At 36.0% G+C, this 22169-nt stretch overlaps 1 protein-coding gene across 2 annotated transcripts; it reads left to right on the top strand.

Moving 5' to 3' along the window:
* The first annotated feature begins 1748 nt into the window (after positions 1–1748).
* Dusp11 (dual specificity phosphatase 11) lies at positions 1749–20874 on the top strand. Of its 2 annotated transcripts, XM_076833047.2 has the most exons (10): positions 2052–2166; positions 2417–2487; positions 3659–3734; positions 6156–6287; positions 9258–9381; positions 10455–10515; positions 12159–12205; positions 12620–12695; positions 12918–13103; positions 15334–20874. In XM_076833047.2, the coding sequence occupies exons 3-10, from the start codon at positions 3690–3692 to the stop codon at positions 15527–15529; spliced, it is 867 nt and encodes a 288-aa protein (XP_076689162.1). In that variant the 5' UTR covers positions 2052–2166; positions 2417–2487; positions 3659–3689; the 3' UTR covers positions 15530–20874. The 2 variants fall into 2 exon arrangements, with proteins under 2 accessions (XP_076689163.1, XP_076689162.1); XM_076833048.2 differs by lacking the exons at positions 2052–2166; positions 2417–2487 and adding an exon at positions 1749–1983.
* Positions 20875–22169: the final 1295 nt, after the last annotated feature.

The following is a 22169-nucleotide window of genomic DNA, read 5'->3' as shown; positions in this document are numbered from 1 at the left end:
TGCAAGACCAACATAGCTATTCTAGTTTCTGAGAAATTTATGTCATGTTTTATATTTTGTAATGTTTATAAACTATTGTACCATTCATGCATTCTAGCCATTGTATACTCATGAGATTTGTTTTCCTATGTTCCAAAAGAGTATTTTATAATTTCATGTCAAGTTCTAATGTGCCTAATTATACTTTTGCAAATCATGCAATGTTGTCTTTTCTTTTTCCAATTAGCTACTTACTCATATTGACCTAGTTTTAATTTGGGGGAAATTTCAGAATTGTAAATGCTTATGAGTTGAAAATTGGTTGGAATATGACAGTCCCCAAAATGTTAAAGCTAATCTGGTCTTTTCACCCATTCATTCTTTCATTCATTTAATAACTGACTTTTCTGACCACCAGTTTACCCAACTCTAAAATAGTTGTGAAGATTAATAATAGTGCATTTAAGGTGATTTAAAAAGAAACAAAAAAGTAAAAATTATTTTTAAAAACTATTGCTAGCATTGCAGAGCACAGTGGCACACGCCTCTAATCCTAGTGGCTGGGGAGGCTAAGGCAGGAGGATCTCCAGTTCAAAGCCAGCCTCAGCAACTGTGAGACGCTAAGCAACTCAGTGAGACCCTGTCTCTAAATAAAATACAAAATAGGGCTGGAGATTTAGCTCAGTGGTCAAGTGCCCCTGAGTTCAATCTGTGGTATCCCCACCCTGGCAAAAAAAAAAAAAAACTATTGCTAACATAATTATCTACATTTTAATCTGGAATTCAGTACTTTGTTCTGTCTTCAGACACACTGCTCTTTGCTCTTCTACTTGTAGCTGAATTCACAGTTTTCCTAATAGAAATAGTCCCGATGCCTGATAAGGATGTGCAGATATTGCACTTGAGCTCCACTCTTATGTCTCTCAATTTTGTTTTGTTTTGTTTGTGGTATTTGGTAAAACAAACAAATGTTATCTACTTTTAGCATGATATCTGTCATGTGATAGGAACCCAGTAAAAGTCTGTCTATGAATGGGAGTGTATGTTGATGTGATTTTTGGAGGACAGTTAGGCAGTTTCTTTCATAACTTTCATAAGTTTGTGTATCCTCCATTCCAGAATTTACATTTCTAGAAATTTAGATATAGTTGTGTGTGTATGTGTGTGTGTATGTATGTATGTATGTGTATGATATGTATATGTGTGTGTGTGTATATCTTATACACACACACATATACACACATCATTGTGTGCAGCAGAACACCAAAACCAAAACCAAATACCTGAAAACAACCAGAGGTCCATCAATATGGTATTGGCTAAATAAATGATGGTACTTTCAGTTATGTTACTTATAATCCATGAAATTCTCTTCAGTCATCAAAAAAATGGATGGATATACGTACAAATGGAGAAAAATCCATATTCTAGACACATCATGGAGAACGTATCCTATGCTGCTTTTATGTAAGTAGAGGATACACAGATATGTGAAAGTAAATATTTCTATAAGGTACACAAAATGTAAATGTAAACACTGGGACACATCTCGAAGAACACATCAGGAACTGGTTGCAGAGGGACCTAACTTTTTATTGCAGGTCCTGTACAATTTGAACTCTGAAATGTTCACAGAAACTCACAGACCTGTGCTACAGGCCTCCGGCCACGGATGGCGCAGTCGCTGCCAAAGTCCTGTTTGTCAATCCTGTTTGCGACTCAGCAAACCGGCGTGTGACGCCATCACGACAGGCGGTGGCGCAGGCGCAGTGGCCACGCACCGGGCATTCTGTGGGTAGCTCCCGGGCGCGCTTCCGACCCAGCTTCTTATTCCGGCACCGAGGACGCCAGACTGACGGCTTTGACCCGCTTGGCATTGGGTGGACGGCATCTCGGCCCCCAAATGAGCCAATGGCATCATGCCCGCAGTGGCTGGGGTCGGGGACGCGACTTTTCTGGTCGTCCCTCAGCAAAGAGGAAGGGCGGAAACCGCATCCCGGAAAGGTAATACGCCCCGGGTGCTGGGGATGGCCCTTCCGGCTCTTATTAGCGTCTGGGCGTGGGCTCCGTGTCTTGTGGTCTGAGCCTCTCACTGTCGCTTTTGCGAGCTTGACCCGTGTGCCAAGCTGGGATTAGAGACTTTGACCCCGGCTGCGCCACCCGCAGAACCTGAAAGAAGCTGTAGTGGTCAGTGAATTCGCCCACCCTTTTAAAAGGGAGGCTCTGTCCTTTGCTCCTTGGGTCAACTAGTGCTTTGAGGCGGGACTTGGTGTTGGGGACACTCCTTAATCATCCAGATGGAACGCCTCCCTCAGTTCCTCAAGTTGTATTATTTGTTGGCACAGAAAAAAAAATGACTAATAAGATTTAAATATGAATGAATTCCTCTGTACCTGCATGAGACCTTTCATGAAAAGGTGGTTTGCATTATTTCCAGGAATCACCGAAGGCAAACTGGTGCTTTCTAACAGGTGTCACCTCAGAGATCTTCCTGTATACATCTAAATGGTTAGTTTTGGGGACTTTGTTCGTCTGTGCAGTGAAACTGTTTAGTCCTTGAAATCTTCCTCTCCTTCATTCCAAACTTCATTGAGTCCCTTTAATTTTATCTCCTCAATATCCTTTGAATCTCAATTTTTCTCCTTCAGCATCCTAATGCAGGTTTTACCTGACCTTTTGCTGTTGAGTCCAGTAGTGTCCATATATCTATTCTTTAATTTCTTCCAGCCTGTTCTTCCCACAGATCTTTTAAATAGGTCATTGAAAACTTGAAATTGAGCCAGGCACAGTGGTGCATGGCTGTAATCCCAGCTTCTTGGGAGACTAAGGCAGGAAGGCAAAGTCATAAGTTCCAAGACAGGCTCAGCAATTTAGTGAGACTTTGTCTCTTTAAAAAAAAATGTGGGTGTATAGCTTAGTGGTCAAGTACTCCTGGGTTTAGTCTGAGCACCCAAACCATCTTGAAATTGAAATGGAATGGGAAGGTAGCTCATAGACATCAGTGTAAAGCATTATTTTAAGAATAAAAACAATCTTCTTATATGCTCTATAAGGCCCTATATAGTCTGGGATCCTCTCTGCTTTTCCAGCCCCATTTTTTGCCACTCTTGACTTTCTATGCTTCAGCTATATTGAATTAACCATAGTTAATTCTAACTAGTCCTACAGAGGTGAGCTCAAATATTACTTTTCAGGGTTGACTACTAGCATTTTTAAGTGAAGTTCACAGTCCCTTTCTGTGTGATGAGTTTTCTCGTCAAACATAGACCTTAAATTCTTTACCAATTGAATTTGATGCTATCGGTTGTATTAAAACTAAAATATCATGTTTAGTGAAAGAATTGAATTTAAACCATTACCCTGTGTTTATATTGATAACACCTTAACATTTGGTACTGGGATTAGGTTTGTCAGGGATACAGAAATTCTGTCATCTGATTTCAGATAATCCTTATTTGTGGAGGTCTTTGTTCTGTTGCCTTGGATCTGTTTTCAAGATGGGGAAATGAGCAGAAGGAATGTATGGATTGTTACCAGGCAGGGATGAATAAGTGGCAGAATGCAAAGCATAGAGAAGGGACATGCTCTGTGCACTGTGACTAGTTTTCTAGAAGCTTTAATTCTGTACAAGGAGACAAGGCTAACATACAGTTTGGCTAACAAAAAACATATCTGCTAGGTGGAAAGACTATCTCCCAGTTGGACAGAGGATGCCTGGGACTCGATTCATTGCTTTCAAAGTTCCTTTGCAAAAGGTAAGCAAAAGTTAATTCAGTATTCTTTCAGAAATCTAAATTCACCACAAGGAATCCTGGGTTTTTTTCTTTTTATTTTTTCAAATTAATATACAATTTTAATGTACATAGCTATATAAATATATATTTTAAGACTAGATGAAAATTTATTCAATAAAAATTGTTCATCACAAAGTTATTAAAAATACTTTCCTAGTAATGTACACATCATAAACTTAGGTTCCTCTTTGGGGGAGGGGGTTAAAAGCCCTAGTATCCTCTCCTCTTCAGGCAAGGTGTGCTCTTTTTCTCTCTGATGGCTTCCTAGGCCACATCTCCTGCAGGAAGTCAGGTGGTTATGGCCAGCAAAGGAGCATCATGTACTCTGCAGAGGGATGATGTCACCAAACTGTAACATTCTATGGTGAGGAGCTTCCTTGCTGAGAGATGGTCTTTTGGGAATGTAGCTACTTACAACCATGCTACATTTGGCCTTAGTAAAGTAGAGGGGACATTGGTTCTGCCATCTCCACCCATATTTTTGTGAATTTTACACATTTGGAAATAATGAAACCCTTATTTGTGACTATCTCTGGGACTTATGAGTCACAATTCATGCATCCATATGGTCCACAATGTCATCCAACCAGGGCTCGGGGTTTCAGAGTAGAGCTTTTGTATTCAGTCAGCCCTGACTTCATTGTTCCTGTGTCTAGTCACTATATTAGACCACCTTCCTTAATTAAGAAAATTTTTTAAAAAAGAAAAAAAAAAAGCCTGACATTGGTGTCTTAATCTTTGCCAGATTCCTGGCACACCACAATCAAATTGTGATGTCAAACATTCTTTTTTATTTTTTTAAATTGGAAAACTAATTTCATTTATTCATAAATTTAATAACTAGTTTTGCTCTATTTCTTGTTGTTTGTTGGGATTGGAGAGCTTTTTGTGTTTGTCTTGATCCTAGTGACCTTTACTCAGAATACATTTATTGAGGCCACAGTGCTAATACTGTACTAAAAAGAACCTGTGTCAACGCTATAGTGACATCTTAGATTTGCATGCTTGAAATTTTTCAAAGTAAATTTTCTTCTTACCTTCAGACCCATGCTATGGAAAGATTATTCTATACATTGCTATAATTTATGAAATTACAGTGATTCATGTTGAATTTGAAGAATTCCCACATGCTGCCAGCAAGCACAATTTTTGCAACCTCCTACTTAGAGCCAGAGGTGCTTGGTGGCTTGTCTGTTTACATCTGTGACGCTGTGTGACAGTGCTTCATACAACATTGTATTTAGAAACATGGCCAGCTATAGCAAAACTGGAAATATGGAGAAAGTTCTTCAACAATCTCTTTTCTTTGAATGTGTCTGTGTAATTCAGCCAAATACTTATTTTCCAAAATAATATTAAGAAGTAGCTTCCACTGTTTTCTACAGTGTCTTGGTAGTCATCTTTGCTACCCTTCTCCAGGAGCCAGCCTGCCTCTTCTGAGTTGAGTGATCTCGTTTTAATTTTCCCTGCTCTGCACTAAACAAGGGAATCCCTAACTGAATCTATAGAATTAAGTGTTCATGTGATAAATTCTCACTGCTATCTATTGAGAAGTATATATGTTCTAATTAACTATCAGCCAATAGTATTGTGGCTATCTATTGAAAATTGTTTCATACCAATTTTTTAATTTGGGCTGCTGTTTTTTAATAGAGGCTGTATGTAAAAAAAAAATAGAACATTGGTTTTCAACCATATCACACTCCGCTTTCCTTTTTGTAGCAAATGCTTCTTTGGTACCCATAAATAAATTTGCAGATGAATATAATTGACTTCAAAACATACTTTTAAATAAATCATTATAATGCAATAACTATAAATAATACTGAATTTATAATTAGGCAATATAAATTTAAATATCTAAATTAATGAGCATTATCACAGTAGAACATATAAAGAAAGAGGTGCTTACACTATGAATGTAAGATCCACAAATATAGACTGTGACTGAGGTGGGTTATATTTCCATGGCAGTGAACAACTCAGTAGATTTCCAAACAACACAAAATACAGTCTTCACTTTGTTGATAAGGTGTCCTGAGAAATTCAATGGACATTAAAATTGTGCAAAAAATACTTTATTTGTGAATCAGAGTTAGGTTCTAAAGCTTAGGTAAATAGGAGCAGTCTTTTTAAAAAGTAATGTCAGTATTGACTAGGATATTTACAAGTCATTAGGATGTGGAACATAAACACATATTTACATATTGAGTGAGTTTTTTTCTTCCTTTGGATCACTGGAAGAGAGGTTTCTAATTTAGCTTCCAGAAGAGTAGAAACTCTCATTGTATCTCATAGTTTGCTAGCATGATATGATTTGAATAAATGCATAATAGAGGATTTTGACACAAATTTACTCTTTATTTCATTTTCTCTAACAAGAGTTTTGAAGCGAAACTTGCTCCAGAAGAACGCTTTTCTCCTCTGGATCTTTTTAACAAAATCCGAGAACAAAATGAAGAGCTTGGACTGATTATTGATTTAACATATACTCAGCGCTATTATAAGTCAGAGGTAAATTGAACCTTTAACTGAAAGCAACATTCTTCATTATGATATTAAAATAATTTATAGTAATTCAGTAATAATAGTTTTCATCTTGTGCTTTTGTGAAGTGTAACCTTCTTTCATGAGTAATAATAATTTTAAAAGGAAATCAAATCTTTCTTTAAGTACATGCTTTTAATGCTGTCTCAAAATGAGATTGGAGACATGAATTGAACTATTTGGTCACCATTACTACTGTTTATATTCAAATCCTTTTCATCATCTTCAACAAAAACTCTTTAACCATTAAAGAGTAATTCCCTTTTCTCCCACTCTTTCAGCCCCTGGTAACCTCTGATCTACTTTTTGTCTATATAACTTTGCCTATTCTTGGCACCTCATACAAATGGAATAATAATATTTGTCCTTCTGTGTCTAGCGCATTTCACTAATTATGTTTTCCAGATTGATCGATTTGTAGCATGTATCAGAATCTTATTCCTTTTCATGGCTAAATATTTCATTGTGTTCATATGCTGTTATGTTTATCCTTCATCTATCTGTAGGTACGTGGGTTATTCCTTTGGCTATAGTGAATATCACTGCTATTAACATTGGTGTAGAAATGTTTGGTTTGGGGGTTTTTTTGGTACTGCGGATTGAATCTAGAGGGGCTTTACCATTGAGCTTTCTCCCCAGCCCATTTTTTTTAATATATATTTTTTTTAGTTGTAGATGGACACAATAGTCCATTTTTGTGTGGTGCTGAGGATCAAACCCAGTGCCTCATACAGGTGAGGCACGTACTCTGCCACTGTGCCATGTGCTCTGTCACTGAGCCACAATCCTAGCCCCTCTCCAGCCCTTTTAAATTTTTATTTTGAGACAGTTTCACTAAAGTGCTTAAGGCCTTGCTGGATTGCCAAGGGTGTTGTCAAACTTGTGATCCTCCTGCCTCAGCCTCCTGAGTTGCTGGGAGTATAGCGTGCGCCGCTGTGCTGGGATAGTGAACAAATATTTGTTTGAATCCTTCCTTGCTTTCAGTTCTTTTAGATGTATAACTAAGAGTAGAATTGCTGGGTCACATGGTAGTTCTGTGTTAACCTTATGAGAAACTGCTGAACTTTTCCATTGTCATTTTCTTGTTTTTAAGCTGTTATCCTAAATGTCAGAAACAGAAAGATGTAATACTTATAGGTGTCTGTTGTATACCCATTAATGCATTCAGCTTTAGTGTTTATCAACTAATGGCTATCTTGTTTGGTCTGTATCCCTACCTTTCACCCCATTCTGTATTATTTCAAAGCAAATCTCTGATGTCATATAATTTTATCTCTACTTCTTTGGTATGTATATTTAAAATATAAATACTTTTAATTGTTGATATCAATTCTTTAATGTCAGATATCCCATCAGTGCTCAAACTTGGATTAGCTCCTAAAGTTCATAAAATATTGTTACGTTGCAATTGGTTGTTAAGTTTTACTGCCCCCTCCCCGCCTTAAAACTTATGTATTAAAGTAATTAGGTAGTGTTTATTATGTAGATTTTGATAATTGCATCCTTATGAGTTGTTAAAGTTTTTTCTAGTTCTTTTCTTTGCAGGTTGGTAGTTGGATATAGCTTGATCTGATTCAGGCTGGATTTTTTTTTTTTTGGCAAGACAGTTTCAGAAGTGATGATGTATTCATTCTTCTATCAGGAAATGATACTTCAAAAAATAGAGAAATCAATAATTCTTTTTTTTTTTTTTAAGTGAGAGAGAGAATTTTAATATTTATTTTTTAGTTCTCGGCGGACACAACATCTTTGTTTGTATGTGGTGCTGAGGATCGAACCCGGGCCGCACACATGCCAGGCGAGCATGCTACCGCTTGAGCCACATCCCCAGCCCCATCAATAATTCTTTCTAAATTTATTAGCTGTATTTTTTTTTTTTATAAAGAGAAGTTTCTCCTGATTTACTGCCCAGTTGTGCAGGCATGATTTTTTCATTTTATTTAAGTTTTCACAGTAATGAGTTGAACTAGTAGGATTTTAATTAATTTATTTTTTATATCATTATGAACTCCATACTGTTGTTTTTCTTACTGAGGCACAAGATGGTTGGAGCTTCTCCATTTGGCTCTTGAGACATTTTGAAACATCCTTAATAATTTTTATTCACTCTTAGTTCTAGGCTCGTCTTGTATATTTTATGCCCCAACCTGAATGAGCCATTTTAATAAGGTACTTAGATTTCTTTTAGTTAAGAGACTACAATCTGGGCTGGGGTTGTGGCTCAGTGGCAGAGCGCTTGCCTCACACATGTGAGATCCTGGGTTCAATCCTCAGCACCACATAAAAATAAACAAACAAAATAAAGATATTGCATCCATGTATAACTAAAAAAGTATTTTTAAAAGGGGGGCGGGGACAATCTGCTAGAGGTACCAGGCTGACATTGTTCATAGGCTTTCTTTGGTCAAATTATTTGTGCGTGTGTGTTTATAATGTAAAAGCATAGGCTCATGCTGATACTTTCCATTTCAATTCTGAGCTGTAGGCTTTTCACTTACCCTCTTCTGTCTTTTAGCTATGTCTACTTTTTCCCACCCCAAGAATACTTCTGCTTAAATCACAGCTGCTTTATGAAGGCATGGCCGTTATACTGTATAATATTGGGTAGGACTGTTCATATAATACTTAATTATCTATATGTGCATTTGTTCACATGGAATTTGCTGTGTATACATCCTATTGACTATCTCTCCTGAAGTTTTTGTTGTTGTTGTTCTAATTGGTTATACACCTCCTATGTTGTAATGAAATATAATTACAAAGTAAAAATTTGTGAATGGAGCAGCTTGCAGAAAAACTGGCTCTTCTATCAGAATTGTTGATGTATAATAAGATTATTATAATCTCTTGGTTTATATTCCAGCTCCTCTTATCTTTAATTGTTTCCCTACAAATAAAAATAATATATGTATATTTTTTCTTGGTTTTTCCTTATAGGATTTGCCAGAAACTATTCCTTACTTAAAAATTTTTACAGTTGGGCATCAAGTGCCTGATAACAACACTATTTTTAAATTCAAATGTGCTGTTAGTGGATTTTTGAAAGAAAATAAAGACAATGGTGAGTTTGGTGGGGGGGGAGTTATCTGATATGCATTTTAAATGGAGTTGGAAGTTTTTGATATTTTTAATAGTTCTGATAATAGGCCCATTGTCTTTTATGGTGTTAAGGTGAAAATGTCAGATGGAGATAATAGATTAAGGGTTTTAAGTCCTTTTGTCTTCTATAATGGTTCTTTTGTCTTCTGTATCAGTTAAGAGGTGAGAGATCTGAGAGTTACCTAAAAAAGACAACAAAAGGCAAAGTTAGCAGTGAAACAAAACAGAGCAGGCAAATGAAATTGTATCTTTGCTATACATGTTTAAGCTATTTCTGATATTTTTCCACTTTGAGAAAAGTAACTAACTAACTAAAAGTAACTAACAAGTGTTGTATTCAATATCAAAAGTGGAGGCTGGATTCATATGTAGCTCAGTGGTGAAGCATTTGCCTAGCATGTGTGAGGCCCCAAGTTTCATTTCCAGCACAGCAAAAAAAAAAAAAAAAATTTTTTTTTTTTGGAAGAGAGAGAGAGAATTTTTTAATATTTATTTTTCAGTTTTTGGTGGACACACATCTTTATTTTATTTTTATGTGGTGCTGAGTATCGAACCCAGTACCCCGTGCATGCCAGGCTAGTGTGTTACCGCTTGAGCCACATCCCCAGCCCCAAAAATATTTTTTAAAAGGTGAAGGCATTCCATTTGTTTTATTCAAAAACAAATTTTATTCTTCTAGTCTGTTGGGTTTTTTTTTTTTTTTTCACTTCCTTTTTCTATAACTTAATCGGTTACTGATAGGTGCTCTATTTGAACCAATGAATTTGTCTCAATACAAGTGTAGCTTTTAATACCTGATCAGATCTTCTACAGTTTACATCATTGATTTACATCATGAGGTTATTTGAAATTTCCTCGAAACAGTGAATGTTGATTTTCTAGTAGACAATTTTTTATACTATATATGTATTTTTAAAAATTTCTTTTCAGGGTAATGGTAATATTGGGGTATCTTTAAATGTTACTCTTCAATAATTGTATAACTTTTTTTAGTGTATCTATTTTAGTTACTTAACTGTATTTCTTGTTTTATAGACAAACTTATTGGTGTCCACTGTACACATGGCTTAAACCGGACTGGTTACCTCATCTGCAGGTGAGTTGCCAACCCCAGAGGCAAACTGTGTTTAAGTTGTTTTTGTCTGATAGCAATGGTAGTGTAAGTTTGTTGCAAGAAATGCAATCAGTATAAAAATGTGTAAAGTAGAAAGAAATATAGTTCCCCACCCAGAGATTACCATTATTAATAATTTAGTGTACATCTTTTTAAACTTCAAAAATGCAGATACAAGCATATATATATATATTATTTATTTATTTATTTATTTATTTATTTATTTATTTATTTTTTAGTTAGTTTATGGTATAATAGATGTTCTGTTTTATAGTTTAATATGTTGTAGAAAGTGCTTTGTGACCATGTTCTTTTTAAAGGCTGCACTTTTGTATACTGATGAACATGAAAGTCATAAGTTTTTGATATTATAAAGCACTAAAATAGCAAACATTCATGTATGAGCATCTTTGAATATGTTTGTCATTGTCCCAGAGATAACTGATAGGCACTCAATTATAAATGATAGGGACTAGGTTTCCATGGAGAACTTTGAGCAAATATCAGAAGTTGAATTGGTACTGACCAGTTAGGGACACTGTGGAGAGAATAGTGGACATAAGAAGCAGCAAAGACCCTGTAACAAGATGACATTAACTGTGTTGGAGGAATCAGACCATGGGGTAAGTATAGCATTAAAATGGATCTGGAAGTATGGGTAGGAGCTAGATCATTCAGAGCTGGGTTTAAGGCTTTGTTTTATTTTAAGAACACAAGAAAACTATTGAACTTTTTTGTTGGGGGTGAGTGTGTAGAATATATTCAAATTTGTATTTTCAACTTTTCATTTTACTACTGAGTAAAGAATAAACTGCAGAAGAAAGGAGTCATGTTAGGAGGCTTTTGTAGGAATTAAGGCATAGTAGTAGCTTGGACTACTAAGTGTGGTAGTCATTTGGTGGAAAGGTGTGGTCATATTCTAGAGATATTTAGGTTACATCATTGTCAGTACTTGGTGGTGGGATGAAGATGAGAGTAAGGAAGGGGGCTGGGGATGTGGCTCAAGCGGTAGCGCACTCGCCTAGCATGCGTGCGACCCGGGTTCGATCCTCAGCACCACATACAAAAAAAAAACAAAGATGTTGTGTCCGCCGATAACTAAAAAAAAAAAAAGAGAGAGTAAGGAAGAAATTGCTGAGGTGATGGCATCTCCATTCTGGCCCAGACATTTGTTACAAAATATTTTTTGGATATGAGGTTAATATTTTTCCCTATTTGTTTTTTGCTTGTTGGTTCCTGATAAATTCTTTGACAATTTAAGGAAGTCTTCAGTTTTTAGTGTACAAAGTATTTTGATCAAAAACAACTATTTAATTTTTCAAATACATTGTAAAACATCTGTCAGTTTGGTCCCATATTTCCTTTCCTTTATTACTTAAATTATTATTATATCAATGTAAGTATTTTTATTAATAGATCTTCTAAAGTTGGGTCATCTTGCATTCTTGGAGTAAGGTCTTTCGTGGTCATGGCATATCATTCTTAATAATTATTGTTGAATTAGATGTGCTGATATTTTCTTTAAGATTTTTATGTCTCCATTTGTAAGTGAAATTGGACCTTTTGAAAAAAAAACTTTTTTCTTTTCGTATATATAAATGACCCAAATTATGTTGTTTTGTTAGATATTTGATTGATGTAGAAGGCATGAGGCCAGATGATGCAATTGAATGTAAGTATGAGGGTTGTCACTATTTTTTCCTTTTCATAAAAGTTAAAGGTAAAAATGTAGATGAATTTCTCAAATTTTGGGAAAAATAGTTCGTAATTCATTTGTTCCAATATAACAAATTTAAAAAAGGAAAAGAAAACTAACTTTTGGGGCTGGGGGTATAGCTCAGTGGTAGAGTACCTGCTTAGAATGCTTGAGGCCCTGGGTTTGATCTCCAGCACCAAAAGAAAAAAGGAAAGAAAAACAAAACCCAAACAAGATAATCTTTTTCCGAAGTTTATAAAGGAATATATTTGGAAGTAGTGAGTTACAACAGCCTAAATAATTAGTCAATGAATTTCAGCTTTGGTTTACTTTCTCTTGGAAAGTTTTGTTGTCTCTACAATTATTTCTAACAGTTCATCCACTCCTCAGTATTCAATAGGTGCCGGGGACATTGCATAGAGAGACAAAACTACATTGAAGACCTTCAGAATGGTCCTGTCAGAAAGTAAGTCTTATATGTGAAATTTGTGGTTAGGGAGCTCTCTTTTGTGTAATTCAAACTGAATATATCCATCTTCTGGTAGCTTATTCACTTGCTGGGGGGAGCCTTATAAATAGGGATTGTCAGAGGAAGGAATTTTCATTTTTATAAGCCAAAATATTTAGTCACTTAATTTACTACCAAGTTTGGAAACCAGTAATATTGTATGGAAATGCTCTCTTTGAGGAATTGGAATTCCGGTGTATCCAGGACAAGTGATTTTGAAGACTCAGCACATCTCATGGAACCAGTCCACACCTCTAACAAGTCTGGTAACCAAGGGTCTAGGTATAACTTACATCGGACCTATGGTTATGCAATGCCTTCCCGGCGTTTTCACACCCAGTCCCCACACTTGCAGCAGCCATTCAGGTACCTCTGCTTTTCCTTTTTCTGAACCTAAAATAGAAATTAATACTATAAATCATTGAAAATATGTTTTGATAATGATGAGCAGTTGATGTTTTCTTACTGATCATTGTAAACCAGAAGGTGTCATCTTGTTGTGTATTTTGAAAAATCAGATACTAAATAGAGAAATAGGAAACTTCAGAGGCAGTTGGAAGGGAATTTAGACATTTTCATTGATTTGTAAAATTCAGTCTGATATGTCTACCAGAAAGAATCTTGCATTCTTAGACTACATGAATTGTGGTATGGTTTTCAGAATAAGGAAAAAGAGTAAATATAAATTAAGTGAAAATAATAAAATAGCAATAGAAACAAAGGATTTGAACAGATAAATCACAAAAATATTTCACTTTGGAAATGGGAAAAATTTCAGTTTGATTAAAATAGTCTATTGACTCTCCAAAAAGAGAGAACCAATAAGAGATAGATAGATACATACATACATACATACGTACATACATACATAAGCGAGGCTTTATTAGGGAAATTGGTTCATGTTATTATGGAGGCTTAGAGATCCTACAACTGGCTTCTGAAAGCTAGAGACCAAGTGAAAAAAACATCTGAACCAGGGAACCTGGTAATTCTCAGACTTAGTCTTGACACCAAAGGCCTGAGAATCCATGGGTTTTGGACATGGGAAGGTAGGGGAAAGGGGTAACTACTCATGCAAGTCCTAGAGTCCAAGGGCCGTGACTCTTGGAGTTCTGATATCAGGAACAGGAGAAGAAGGGTGTCCCAGTTCTAGAGATGAGGGCAAATTCACCTTTTCTTCTCTTTGATTGGGGTTTACCTACATTGAGGGAGGATCTCCTCACTCAGTCTACCAACTCACACACCAGCCTTTTCCAAAACACCTTCATAGACATATCTAGAAATAATGCTTTACCAGCTGTCTAGGTATTCCTTAATCAAATTGATACCTGAAATTGACCATCAAAAAAGAGCAAAAGAGTATTATTCTTTCACTATTTTAGCAACAGTTTTTGATGAGCAGCCCCATGGTTGTCAGGCTGGTCCTGGATTTGCATCCTGGCTCTGCCATTCATCCAGTGTATGATCTTGGGTGAGATACTTAACCTCTCTAGAGTTCTCTTTATTTATCAGCCAAGTGAGATTTGAATAATACATGCCCCCATAGGCATTGTCAGTGATGACTACTTGAGTTAAAACAGTGTAGCACATTGTAAACACTTTGAAAAAATATGTTGGCATTTTTTTTTTTAAAGATGTAAATGTTTTTAAAAGATCTTGCTAGTGACAACCCTTTTGAAACACAATTTTAATGTCTATAACAATACTCATGGTGATTCCATGTTGAGACTAAGGAAATACTTCAAAATATGGAAAAGGCTATATTCTGTGATTCAACACATTTCCAAACTCCCTACTATGTCTCAGACACTGGGCTTGGTGCTCAAACTACAGTAGTATAATATTGGGGATGTTAATACAAGAAATACTATAATAGTAAAGACTGGTGGTCTGAATTTCTAATAGTGGAGAATATAGCAGAATAGTTATATTCATACTATGACATTTTGTAAAACCATTGAAAATGATAGCTCACTTATGATAAGTAAAAACAATAGGTTATAATTCAACAGTCAAAAAAAAAAGATGCAAATAGAAAAAGACCAAAAGGAAATATGAACCAGTTGAATTAGATGAAGTGGGATTAAGGGGGATTTGTAGGTTTCATTTTTCTTTTATCAAATTTCCAAATTTTTGTAATTATATGTATTCACTGATCTTGCTTTTGAAATGATTAAATCCTAATTAACCAAATTTGCATGTACCATGGCTAGAGTAATTTTTTATACTTTCTAATTAATGTATACTTACTTATAAAGCAAAAGCACCCCCATTTCCATACTAAATAGCTTTATTGTTTTATTTTAACCCTGCCAGGCTTTTGGAGGGAACAGTAGAAAGACTCCTGGGAACCTGTCTATGTTCCAGGGCATTGTAGGAAATTTAAATATATTGTCTTATTTTACCTTCATAATAACCTGGGAAGATACTATTAGCTCTGTTTTATAAAGAATTAGGAGACAAAATGATTTAAGTAATTTATCTGCTAAGGTGAAATAGGTAGCAAACAGAAGAATCAGGATATCTGTATATTATTTCATAAAGCTTATTATATGTTTCATTAATACTAATAATGGATTATTGCTTTTTGTTTAAGAAAATTTTCACAAAATCAGAATGTTTACCAGAGAGGCCATATCCCTCCTCCTGGCCCTGCTGGAGAGGACTATTCACAAAGGAGATACTTTTGGAATGTGAAGCCAAATGGCAGTCAAGCAGTCCAGGATAAGAGGTGGTATCCTGGCAGTTATCAGAGACTGTCCTATCCAGCCTACTGGGGATGGACCGAGTGATACAAAACCTGTCCTGGATATCTCCCTGGAGACCAGAGCTGCACTGAAGATAACTGGAGTGATTAATAAAATCAGGTCAAATGAGGTTTTTCAGGTCAAATGAGGTTTTTGCTTGTTTTTTTTTTTATTATTTTTTATTTTGTATGTATCTATTTTATTGTTTCCTTTATATGTGTTCAAGCTTTTAAAGGAATTACATTGATATTTACCTTTTTGCTGATAAATTTACAGTAATTACAGCAATACCAAAACAAAACAAACAAAAAAAAAAAGAACAAAACCTGTCATTCCAGTCTTAAAGTTTTCTAAAGGAAGATGATATTTTAGGACTTAAGTATTAAGAACTTCTCTTGCAGGTTATTTTTTAAAATAGTATCTTTTTTCTATGTATTTTCTTCTGACTAGACTTGTAACATAAGTTTGTGTATGTACAGAAATTTTTAGTGTTTTTTTGTCGTGTTCTATTGACCCAGTCACAAGGGTATCTTTTTTCCATAATTCTTCAAAATTTCAATTAAAATTTACCTAGGAGAAAATTTCTTTAGAAGCTAGTCACTATCTGTAATTAATTGTGGTGTTTTTGTGATTATACATTTCTTTCTTTGGCAGTTTTTTTGTGGTATTTGACCAACTTCCTTTCACTGAATTGCCAGATATGCCATCTAACCCAGAGATGGATAAAATTTGAGAGATTGGTTAGCAGTTGGGTGAGAGAAACTGATTTGATAAACCAGAATGCTGGTTAATTAAATCAAATCATTATTTACCTGATAGGATAAATGTCTTGAATAGGGTAGAACTATCCAGAAAACTTAGAAACTTTATCGATTATAAAGGTTGACTGATGAACAAATGGGGTGTGACTATAAATTGCCTGGGATATCTGGGATGTTTTGATGTAATTGCTCCTCTGCTGAACATAACCCTCTGGGATTTTTCTCCAGTTGCCTATCACTGGAGTGGTGCTTTACCTCAGGAACATGAAGGTAGATCATTTGGGAGAATATTAATTATTTTTAGTGCAGAGGGAGCCAGAAACCTTTGCTTACCCAAGCCAAGTGTCTCATCATCCTCTCAATCAATATTTGATGAATACTTGGGCAACTTGGCTTCCTTTTTTAAAGCCTCTGGTTTTGAGGATTTCTGATACTGCATATGAGGGGTATTTTCTCTGTTCTCTCTTGTGTATGAACAATCTGACTTTAAGGAAGTATTCTACTTCAGCTGTTCTTGCCTGTATCTGATTGGCTCAATCAGGGTACTCTATTTGATCTAAGTAATGGCTCATAAAGTTTTTCTCTGCTCTCCACATTTAACAGAGATACAAAAGTCCTTCTTGCTACAAGCCTACTCTTATAGAATTGTTCCCCAGGATACATCCTGAAGGCTCACATTGGAAGAAATTGGAGCAAGACAACTGTAAGGCAAAGCAGAATCAGCAGGGGTAGGTATGGGAATCCAGCTAGTCTCATAGTTGTGAAAAAGGCCTTGGCAAGCAGCTTCAAAGGAAAACACTCCCAGTAGAAAGGGCCATCATATAAGCTTTGCCTCCTTCAAAAATTTTTATTTATCATCCCTTTTGTATTCTCCCTTATTTTAGCTATCAGCATGGCTTGTTTAAAAAAAAAAAAAAAACTAATTAGGATTTGAAATCTCTTGTTTCATTTATTCTGTAACACATTGGTTCTGGTTTCTGCTCATACCATTAAAAGGCTTCTGGCTAAAAGGACCAGCAGCCCCCTTTTAAAAAGGGCTTTCGTAGTCTGTTCAGGCTTTTAAAATTTATGTTTTTATTTTAAAAGCACATTTTAAACTCTACTGAGATTACCATGAAAAAGAACAGTCCTCTGCCCTGCCCCAATATTCTTTTCTCAGAAGCAACCACCTTAAGTATTTTCATGTTATCATCTGGTATTTGGCTCCATTATTTAAATAATATGACTATAGCCACTGCTTGATTTTTCAATTTGTGATACTATGGTAGATGAGGAGAATGCTTTTGCAGACCTTCTACCCATTCCACACATAAAACTTGTGGTTAAATCTGTTCTAAATTCATGTTACTAGGTAAATATTATTCCATGAGCCATAAGGTACCATAGTTACGTTTCTTATAATCCCCTGTGCCCTGTCATTTTTGCTTCATTTCCTATGGACCTATCACTAGTTCGTACCCCAAATCTCTAATAGCATTGTAAAATATCTCAACATGGGTAAATTCATCAGATTCTTTTTCGTTTGAAATCTTCCCTGGAGCCCTCTTGGTCTGTTTCAGGTTAGGTTCTGTGTTTGTTTTCTAGGGCTACCATAACAAAATACCACAGACTGGGTAGCTTAAATTACAGAAATGTGTTTGCTAATAGTTCTGGAAACTAGAAAAGATAAAGATGTCAGCAGGGTTGATTTCTTTGAGGCTTTTCTTATCATTTTGTGGATGACTGGTTCTTCCTATGTCTTTGCATGGTCTTTCTTTTGTGTTTCTCAGTGTCCTAATCTCTCTCTCTCTCCAGTGGTTTTTTGGTGGTTTGGTTTGGTTTTTTAGTGGTGCTAGGGATTGAATCCAGGTCCTCACTTACTAGGGAGGTGCTGTACCTCTGAGCTACATCATCAGCCCTTTCCTCTTAAAAGGATGTCAGTCATGTTGGATGAGGGCCCATCCTAGCACCTCACTTGAATTTACTTACCTGGTTAAAAACTCTTTCTCCCAACTACAGTCACATCTCCAGATGTTGGTATTTAGAACTTCAACATAGGAATTTGGGGGGAACACAACTCTGTCTGTAACAGGTATATTAGCTGTTCTCTAGACCTAGGCATAGCTCCTTCCCGGAATTCTACTTCATCTTTACCCTGTTTATTTCTTAGGCCTCTCTTGTGTCTCCTGGATCCTGTAGCTGCTGCTTTCATGGTTTCCTTCCCTATTTGGTGGATTATATCCTTCAGTAGTCAATGGGATGTAATTTTTTTAAAATATTTTTTTTTAGTTGTAGATGGACACAATACTTTTATTTTATTTGTTTATTTTTATGTGGTGCCGGGGATATAATGCATGCTAGGCAAGCACTCGACCACTGAGCCCAAACCCTTGCCCCCAGGATGTAAATTTTTTGAAATTCTTTAGTGACAAATTGATTTATTTTTTTCTTCATTAATAGTTGAATTTGCTATAAAATTGCAGGTGGGCACTTTTAAATGCATGTATACATTGTTCTGCATGTCATTGTTACTGTTGAATCCTGTAACTATTCTGATTCTGGAGCTTTTATTTTTTTTTTTCTTGAAGCTTTAAGGTCTTTATTTCAGGTGTCTTAATGTATTTTAAAATGCATAATACTATATTTAATGAGCCTTTCAATCTGGCAAGTTATGAGAAATTTTCATTTTTACGCTCTTCTGGGGGAACATCTAGTTGAATGTTGGATTTTCTGAAATGTACCTCTAAGTTAATTGTATTTTTTTTTCTCCTATTTTCTATTTTTAAGCCCTTTGCTTTTTTAAAAAATCTACTGTTTTCTAAACACACACTTGTGTGTATGTAATTATATATTTTTTAGGGTTTTTTTAATATGTGTATAATTTTAAAGAGATGGGGTCTTATATGTTGCCCAGGCTGGCCCTGAATTACCAGGCTCAAGCAATCCTTTGCCTCAGCCTCCTGAGTAGCCAAGACTTTGGGCTTATTCTACTACCACCTCTAATACTTATTTCTAAGAACTAGCTCTTTTTTTTTTTTTAATGAATGTATTATCTTTTATCTCTTTAATGATACCTGTTTTTAAAGTTCCTTTTGATCTCCACATCAACTTTCTTTTTTCCCTTGTTTGTGCCTCTGTTTCTCCAAAGAGGTATTCTTGAAATACCTGGTAACCCTATTTATTGGCCCTGTCTGTATTTAAGATTGGGGCATTGAAACTGATGGAAGCTCTGTTTTCCCATAGTAATAAGGTGATTGGTCACTTTGTTTTCTGTTTACTTTCCCACTGCTGCACACATTTAGGTTTTATTTTTCTCCATTTTGATAGTATCATCTTTGAAAATTTTATTGCCATCTGTCATCTATATTCATCATCTGTCCCACTTTTTTGGGAATTTTTATCTTTAAATATACCTTTACTGTTATTTGGTGAGGTTTGAGTAGGGGCTAGAGATAGCTATGAGACCCACATAATGAGAATTTAATTGCCAAATAAATTGCTGTAAGGGTTTATCCTCAGTTTGGTAAGCTTGAGTTTTTAAAAAAATTTAGTGCATTGTGTCCCAGGAGTGCAGGCCATTGAGTTATGATTTGGAGCCACAAACATTCCTACTATGGAAGGAGGCCCCATCTAGGATCCTATCTAAACCTTCTTTCCAGTGAAATTGCAATAACTGTCCCAGAATTATGTCCTGAAAATAGTTCAGTCATGTTATTCTCCTCTTGGAAATCTTGAATGGCTTATGGGCTTCAGATTCCATTTTTAGCTCCTTGTCAAGGCTTTCTTTATCTGACTGCAGGCTGACTTCTCAAAGCCTTTTACTATGTTCCACTCCATGTCTGTGTGCCAGCCATTTCATGGTACATTGCGCCATACACATTTATGCCACCATGTGCTTATTCTTCCAGATTGTTCCCTTGGCTGTAGTCTCCCCTGTGGTTGCTGTGAGCCAGTCCTTCTCATTGTATAAGCTACATCTCTATAAAGTCTTTTCTCCCATCCCTGCCCACTAAGGGAAAGATCCCTTTTTCAACAACTTACCTTGTCATTTTATTTATGTCTTGTGCTATATGAAATACAGGTTCTAGGGCACCATCTCAGGCTTCCTCAACCCCTTCCTTCTCTGAAAGCACCGTCTGCCTCTGGGTCCACATTCCCCTTTTTTAAAAACCTTTGATACCAAATCTTATTGAGATTCCCCAAGTTAACTAGAATCCAAGTTGGCTCTGGGCCTGCAAGGTCCTTCCAGCCCTGCACCTTGTATACTCTCTTCACAGATATGGCCCTACTTTAGAGGAAATGCTATACAATAGCTTTCTGGGCTGCCACTGAAGGGTGAGGTAATGATCCAGAAGTGTGGAGGAGTCTGCTCCCTCTAGGAGTTCTTGATGAATGAAGTGTTGAGGACCAGAGGGAGCCTGCCCCTTCTTTTCCCTGCTGAACACTACTCTCAACCATGTTTCTGAGCCTTCCAGAGAAGGTCCGGCTTACTGAGTGAATACACATGCCAGACATCCTGCACGTCTTTCTGGCTCATTGTAAAGCAACGTTGCATCACATTGCTTAGCATTGCTTCTTGCTTCGCTTACCCTTTTCTTCACCCTTACCACTCTGTTTTTAAATATTGCAAATAAAATACCAGTGATTTAATCCTTGCCTCAGACTCTGCTTTCTAGAGGATCTCAGATAGTTGTTTAAATATCAACCACACACATATAAAAGTGGGAAGTGCCTGATACCTCCCACTAATTTAACATTGAATTCTACAAATACACCTTTTTTAAGAACATAGAGAGATGCCAGTTACATCTAAGGTAACAGTAAACAGGAATTAAATTCATTTGGGGGTTTTAGTTACATGATACAGGATTAGTTTTTGGAATTTGGGTATTTCATATGACCCATTTGTTCAGAGAACACTTCAAGATTTAGATGCTTTTTGTTTGCTTGCTTGCTTTTTGAGATAAGATCTCAGTAAGTTATCCAGATTGGCCTCAAACTCTCAATTCTGCCTAACTGTCTTAAGTATCTAGAATTATAGGTACACACCCCAGCCCCAACTTAGTTTTTTGTGGTGCAGGGGTTGGAGGAGGAGAGAATGGGGAGTTAATTGTTTAATAGATACAGTTTCAGTTATACAAGAAAAGGTATGAAGAGAGATTATGGTAATGTTTGTACAACACTATGAATTTATTTAATACCGCTGAACTCTACACTTAAAAAATAGTTAAGATGGAAAATTTTGTGTTTTACCACAATTTTAAAAAATAGGGAAAATTGATGTAAATCTGCAGGTAACTAAAAATAGATACAGATTACATCAAAATTTAAAATTTTGATACCACAAATGACATGACTAAGAAAGTAAAAAGCTAGGCACAGTGGCACATACCTGTTATTTCTAGTGATACAAGAGGCTAAGGCAGGAAGATCACAAGTTCAAGGCCAGCCTAAGCAACTCAGTGAGATCCTGTCTCAAAATAGAAAATAAAAAGTTCTGAGGATGTGGCTCAGTGTTTAAGTGCCCCTGGGTTCAATCCTGGAGCCAAAAAAGGTAAAAAGACAAACCACATCATGGGAAAAACATTTTGTAAATCATATCTGATAAGGGACTTATATCTAGAACATAAAGAATTTCTACAACCCAATATTAAAAAGACAATATAAAGTGAATAAAGGATTAGAATAGATGCTTCTCTATAAAGAAAATGAAATACTGAGCATCATTAGTCATTATGGAAACAATCACAAAATAGCACTCCACTCCTACTAGCATGGTGTCATATTAAAAAGGACAATAGCAAGTATTCAAGCTTATGAAGAGTTCGACATAAGAAAAATATGAGTGCACACAGGAGAGAGTGCGTGGACAAATGAATCTCAATTGTGTTCTGGGGTGTAAGATGGTCTGCAGTGAGGCCACATGCTATAGGTAGGGAGCTGGA

Source organism: Callospermophilus lateralis, chromosome 14 (assembly GCF_048772815.1).
Source record: "Callospermophilus lateralis isolate mCalLat2 chromosome 14, mCalLat2.hap1, whole genome shotgun sequence".
Classification (NCBI taxonomy): domain Eukaryota; kingdom Metazoa; phylum Chordata; class Mammalia; order Rodentia; family Sciuridae; genus Callospermophilus; species Callospermophilus lateralis.
This window is presented reverse-complemented; position numbering and strand designations above follow the sequence as displayed.